We start from the raw sequence: 6,988 nt of genomic DNA, 5'->3' as shown, positions 1-6,988 counted from the left end.
ATTTGGGGGGATGAGGTAGGAGATTGATTGAAGGGAAGCAGTCAACATTTCCAGGCAGACATTCTCTTCTATGGTCCCAAAGTTTACCCTTTTCAAACTAATAATTTTCTGATGATGAATTTTCTTTTCTTCTCTTAGTTTTGCCCTTTATAAATTTCCCTATTATAAAGGGACTACTGGAGATATATTTGAAGAGGACCCCATTGAACAATGCAGCTCATGTGCTCTCTCAGCTTCAAAACAAGCTGTAATTTTGTCTCATACTTTGACAACCACATCAATGCTTTTACTTATTTAATGAACCTTAAATATGTTTTTTCATCCATAGCTCTAAAAATTCTAACCACATTTTAAACTTACACATCTTCTTTTTTCCTTTTCCAAATCAAGAGGCTTCTCTGTTTTAGGGAAATGGAATTTTTACTATACTAACAAGTAGCGACGGTAAAGTTGTTGTCATGTAAATAGGAGGTCACAGATTCGAGCCGTGAAAATAGCTTATTGCAGAAATGCAGGTTAAGACTGCATACAATAGACCCTTGTGGTCCAGACCTTCCCGAAACCCCGCGCATAGCGGAGCTTAGTGCACCGGGCTACTTTTGTTCTAACAAGTAGTGACGGAGACAAAATTTTCACCAAGATATTCAACATCTATTATATATAAATAAATAAAAATTAACCTTGTATATACAGTGTAATTTTTCGACGAGATAACAAGGTTGCTTAACATAACTGTTATTTATCTCTAAGAAGTGATTTTCACACAACTGTTAGAAGTTAACAAAGTTATTGGAAAACCAGCCCATCGATTCTTGTCTCATTTTTTTGGCTTTTATCAACCAGTCATAATCTTCTTTTGGCTCTCTCTTGTTCTCTCTGTCTCTCACTCTCTCTGTTTATCTTGTACAATTAAGAAAGAATGTCACAACACCCTTTGTTCACAATCCAATATCATCTTTATTCCAATGGCTTCTCTTCAAGAATTGCTAGTTGAAGAAGGTTTTGAGAGTACAAAAAGAATACCTACAAAAACTCACAGAAAAGTCAAGTTCAAAGACAGAAAAACTTTTCAAGAAGATTCCAACATTGCTTTACCTATTTACATTTGCCATGACAGAAGATCATCCTTGGATTTCTCCAAGAACAAATCCCGAAAACCCTTTTCCAGTTCTAGTTCTTCGGTCCACTCATCGAAAAGATCAAATGTAAAGTCCATTGTTGAAGTCAATATTCCAAGAAGAGATGAGCCTGCTATTGATGAAGTTGCTATTAGAGCTGTCATTTCTATACTTAGTGGCTTTGTAGGACAATATTTGAGGGACAAAGATTTTCGCGAAACCATTAAGGAGAAATGCTATGCTTGTTTTGTGAGAAAGAAGAATCATAATTCAGATAATGGGATTTTTGCAGATATGGAATTGGCTATTGAGAGTATAGAGAGACTAGTTGAGAGTATTGATGATACTCAAAGGGAAGTAAAAGTTAAGTCTTTGCAATACTCTATTAGGCTATTAACAATTGTGTCATCTTTGAATTCCAACAGCACTGGAAATATCTCAACTTGTGGAATTCCCAATTCCAATCTCTCTGCTTGTGCACAGCTCTACTTATCTATTGTTTACAAGCTAGAAAAAAATGAGAGAATTGCAGCTAGGCATTTGCTGCAGGTATTCGTTGATTCGCCATTTCTTGCTCGGACACACTTACTTCCTGAACTTTGGGAGCATTTGTTTCTTCCTCACCTTCTTCATCTCAAGATTTGGCATACACAGGAAGTAGAAGTTTTTTCAACTTTGGATTGTGTTGACAAAGAGAAGCAGATGAAAGCCTTAAACAAGGTATATAATGACCACATAGATATTGGTACAACAAAGTTTGCTCTTTACTATAAACAATGGCTCAAGGTTGGTGCCCAAGCCCCTGCTGTTCCTTCTGTGCCTTTGCCTAATAAAGTCGGTCACTCGCCTTCAAGAAGACGATCTTTGGATTCTTTCACCTCCAATTCCTCCATCAAGAATAACTCACTGTAAGATAGGATGTTCTTAATTACATAAGTTACACTCCAACATCATGGTAAAACTATTCTTTTTATGTACTATGTTTCTTAGGATAGGTTTGAGTTTGAATGATTTTTGTTATCCTGAAGATATCGAGCTGTTTTTGGACCGATTATGGAGAGGAAATCCATGGATGTTGCAAGAAATGGAATTTGGGATTATAAGGAGGAAGAAGAAGAGAAGATTTCATCCATTGGAGATGACAATAAGAAAGGCAATTATGTTCCAGTAAGTGACCAAGAATCCTTTACATATTACTTTCTATTGATTGTTGTAAAGGCATAATCAGAACTCTAACCAAATTATTGATTTTGACAGAAGAAAGCAGTGGTTCATCGAAGATCACAGAGTCAAAGTTACAGAACTCCGAAACATGATCTGTGGGCTCAGACTCATAAAAAATCAGACTACTTCCGGTTTTTCAATTGTCAAAGTGAGCCTGTAGAGTTCTTGAGAGAAGGAAACAGTAAGATTGGCAGTGTTTCCATCAGAAAGGAAGAAAAAACCACTCCTCCTGTTTCAAATGATCTAAGTAGAGCTATCTTCACAATTTGCTCCTCAGATAGCTTAAGTGACTGTGAACTGGCAGTCCGTTTGGTCGCAAAATCTTGGCTTGATTCTCGTGGAGATCCTGAGATTGTAACGACATTATCAACAGCATCATTGATTGAAGGAACAATGAACGTTTTGTTTGCATCCGGAGATGATGAAATCTTGGAACTAGCAATCTCAATCTTAGCAGAACTAGTCACTAAGAGGGAGATGAATGGGCAAATCATTCTCAACTCGGATTCACAGCTTGATATCTTCTTGAGACTATTGAGAAATAGCAGCCTGTTTCTTAAGGCTGCAATTCTACTTTACCTAGTGCAGCCTAAGGCTAAACAGATGATATCTATTGAGTGGATTCCATTAGTACTTCGAGTTTTGGAATTCGCAGATCATCTGCAGACGTTATTCACAGTTCAACGTAGTCCTCAAGAGGCTGCATATTACTTACTTGATCAACTACTTACTGGTTTTGATGAAGACAAGAATTTTGAAAATTGTAGGCAAGTCATTTCACTAGGGGGATTGGGGTTGTTGCTGAGAAGAGTTGAAATGGGAGATGTCTCAGAAAAGAGTAAGGTGGTTTCTGTTATGTACTATTGTGTTCAATCTGATGGAAGCTGCAGGCATTACCTGGCCAACAACTTGAATAAAGATTGTCTTCTTCCTCTTCTTTTGCTTCAAAACCAGCAAATCGCTCGCGGACACATTTTTGCATTTCTCACTGAGCTTCTCTGCATTGACAAGTAAGATTTTATCCTAGCACTACTCATATGACATCTTCTTATTCTTGCATTCAAATGAAAAAGTACTAATTTTGTATGAAACAACAGGCAAATTCAAAGAGTAGAATTCTTACGTGGTCTACTAAGTGGATGGGGAATGGTGAACACCTTGCACATTTTGCTAGTATATCTCCAAAGAGCTCAACAAGAAGAACGCCCCCTTATCGCTGTCATATTGTTACAGCTTGATCTTTTGGTAAGTCCGTCTTCATTATAGCCTTCCCCGATTTAAAGAATCATCCCCCGAGGAGCTAGGGGGGGGAGAGAAATTCCCGCTTTTATAAAAAGAGATCCTCATTTAGTTGCAGTCATGCTGCAGGGAGATCCGAATGAGTGCAGCGTATATAGAGAAGAAGTAATAGAAGAAATAATAAAAGCAATGGACTGTCAAGTATTCAATGAGAAAGTCCAAGTACAATCAGCTAGAGCTCTACTTATACTAGGGAGTTGTTTTTCCTATACTGGAGAGCCAATAGTAGAGAAATTGCTGTTAAAAGAAGCAGGCTACGACGAAAACACTGGGGATTCATATCATGGCAAGAATTTCATCCTCAACAGTTATATGAACCTGGTAATTACCCCTTTTCATGACCCTTTTTTCCTATTGAACTTTAACGAAAACTCCGTATTCACCTAGTCCTTCTACTAAGTTTCAGAATGAAGAGGAAGAGGCAACAAGAAATTGGCAAAGGAAAACATCAAGAGTGTTGCTTAACAGTGGAAGCAAGAGGCTATTGGCTGCTCTTGTAGATACAATAGCCAATGGAATTCCCTGTTTAGGGAGAGCAAGCCTAGTTACTGTGTCCTGGATGAGCAATTTTTTCTGTTCCATCGAGGATAAAGGGGTCCGGTCTGTAGTATGTTCGGAGCTAATTCCAGAGCTGATGAAGCTATTGAAGTACAATAATGCTATAGAGGAAAGAGTTCTTGCTTCACTTTCATTACTCAAACTGGCTAACAATTCAGGTATGGTATATTGCAAGCTATACTAATCTAACTTTATCACACAACATAGTACATGAAACTACTTAAATTTTTTTTTACATAGTTTTGGTCTTTGTTATTTTCAGATTATTTGGCGAAATTGTCTCCATTAGATAAGGAGCTCATAAGTGACCTGCATAAACTCGCACAAGTAACATGGACAGCGAAGGAGCTTATTTCAATTATTTCGAGCAGCTCTAGGCATCAGCAGCTTAATGTACCTTAACAATTTGTTTTTCTTCAGCAACTTAATCATTCTACCTTGTACATGGTATGAAGCACAGGATGTCTATATTTTAGTCCTTCTTTGGAGATAATTTTAGTAATAAATGAGGCTATTTCTCAACCCCGCGCGACACGTTTTGTTCTTTCTTGAGTCATTCATAAATAACTCCAGTTGATTGCAAAGCGAACATTGCCAAAGAAACAGTTGAGTGATCAGCTGGCTGAGAGCATACTTAAGAATTTAACCAGATTTGACATGACATATAATCATCCATATAAACTGAAAAGAAGATCAGAAAGAAACAATTGTGGTCTTGGCTTTTTAATTGCTATATAAATTACCTAAAACTTCCGTAGGTGCTTTAATCATCATCATTCAAGACCAGATGCACACAGGTTGTTCCTCCACTAGGATATTACAGCGTATAGCAGCAATGACTATGTCACAATAACATATGTTGCAGAACCTGCAAATAACATTGCAAACTGAGGCTGTCAAGGTTTTAGCCACATTTGCAAGTATGACCAACCTTTCTTTCTAAAAGCTAGAAATTCCCCTGCACGCACTCCCAGCCCCCCTCCTTTTCTGAAGCTGAAAATAGCTTCACCATATAGCTTATATTGAGGGAAGATAGTAGTGCAGTAGAAATAAAACAATGAACTTGGAGTACATATATAATAAAGAAATATTGTAGCCAAAAAAAATAAATATTAAAGAAAGCAGCAATGACCTTTATTCCCGGTTAAAAATAAATTAACTATAACAATTGTGTTATGAAACAATAAAAATAAGACGAAAATAGTATTGTAGAGAAAAGTAGAGAGAAAATTCTTATTGATTTGAGATCAATTACAATAGAATAGAACCCTCTATTTATAGGGAGAGGGTGACTTAGCCACCAAGTAATAAACCCTAGAATCTCTCTAAATATAGACATTCACCATAAATACAATTCTATTTATAACACTCCCCCTGAATGTCTATTCAACAGATAATGTGTCTCGTTAAAACCTTAACTAAAATAAAACCCAGTGGGGAAAAAATTCTAAAAAAGGAAAAAGAATACACATGTTTAGAAATGCGCCTTTTGGTTGCCTCGTTAAAAACCTTGCAAGGAAAATCCAGTGGGACAAAACCTTGTAAGGGAAAAAGAGTGCAACGCGCATTAACTCCCCCTGATGAGAGCATCAATTCACATCCTTGAGCCTTCGCATTCCAATCTTGTACACCATCTTCAAAAGATCTTTGGTAGAGATTTGATGAACAAATCAGGCATATTAACTTGAATGAATATATTGCACCTTGAAATCATCATTCTTGATAGAGATGAATTGTCTTCATATGATCTTGTTGGAATCGTCAGTTCAATATCTTCACATAGAGGTGAAAACTCTTGCTATCATATTATTATGCATACAGTTATAGCAAGATACATGAGCACAAATTGCACTGAGGATGTAGTACTTCATGACCATGAATTCTATATGCTTTAAGCAATTTAAATCCTTCAGGGATTGTTAAGTCATATAAGCCATATAATAGACTTTAGATGCATATCAAGTTTTCATGTCATGCTAGACATATAAGATATCGAAAACTGATTGCACATACCATTGACTTTATACTTTCAAGTGTTTGAACTACATGTTCAAAACTACATGTCTTTCATATGAAACCAATTCTATTCGAAATTGTTTCTCTAGACTTAAGATCCTCATATATATTTAGCAGTATCACAGATGTCGTCGACGAACATTTTATATCGGTTCCAACCTCCTTATTTTTCATAAAGACATAGCATAAAGATCTCTTCATTCATATATTCAGGTACCTGAATCTCTCATGAGATTTTACGAAGTGTTATGTCATGTGATCTTCTAGATCACTTGCCTCCTCTTGCTATGATCATTTAGATCATTTGCTCATCTTCTTTATCAAGAAGTTTATTTGAAACCGATTAGTCTATACGCCTTAAGCGTACCACAGACTTTGTCCTTCTAGGACTTAATATGAGCATTTGCATTGAGAATATAGTTACTTTCTTTGGGTCAGCAAATGCGTCTGGCATGCTTTGCAATATATTGCAAATGAATTATCATTTTATGAACTTCAAGTTCATATTATCTTATTCGAGGATCTAGATGTACAAATGATAATTCATTCCACGTAACTTTTTCTCAACTATTATCATGTCCCCCCCCCCCCCCGTCTCACTGTTACGAAAACTAACTTGTACCTCAACTTTGAGAACTCACCTTAGTGCGTTATGGTGTTAATCAAATATATACCGCACATCAATAATAATAAGATAGAATTATTTGGTTACTGATCCTGAAACCACTTGTGAGGGGAGAAAAAATAATATACTTTGGGTATATGACGTATAT

General features: G+C 36.5%; 1 protein-coding gene across 2 annotated transcripts; it reads left to right on the top strand.

Moving 5' to 3' along the window:
* LOC109209289 (putative E3 ubiquitin-protein ligase LIN) lies at positions 823-4,721 on the top strand. Of its 2 annotated transcripts, none has more exons than XM_019372543.1 (7): positions 823-2,026; positions 2,147-2,285; positions 2,379-3,352; positions 3,440-3,587; positions 3,711-3,962; positions 4,048-4,357; positions 4,462-4,721. In XM_019372543.1, exons 1-7 carry the CDS (start codon positions 966-968, stop codon positions 4,599-4,601), a joined length of 3,024 nt encoding a protein of 1,007 aa, XP_019228088.1. In that variant the 5' UTR covers positions 823-965; the 3' UTR covers positions 4,602-4,721. The 2 variants fall into 2 exon arrangements, with proteins under 2 accessions (XP_019228088.1, XP_019228081.1); XM_019372536.1 differs by having other exon boundaries at positions 2,376-3,352.

Source organism: Nicotiana attenuata, chromosome 2 (genome assembly GCF_001879085.1).
Source record: "Nicotiana attenuata strain UT chromosome 2, NIATTr2, whole genome shotgun sequence".
Taxonomy (NCBI): Eukaryota; Viridiplantae; Streptophyta; class Magnoliopsida; order Solanales; family Solanaceae; genus Nicotiana; species Nicotiana attenuata.
The sequence above is the reverse complement of the archived record's forward strand: the minus strand, read 5'-3'. Positions and strand labels throughout refer to the sequence as shown.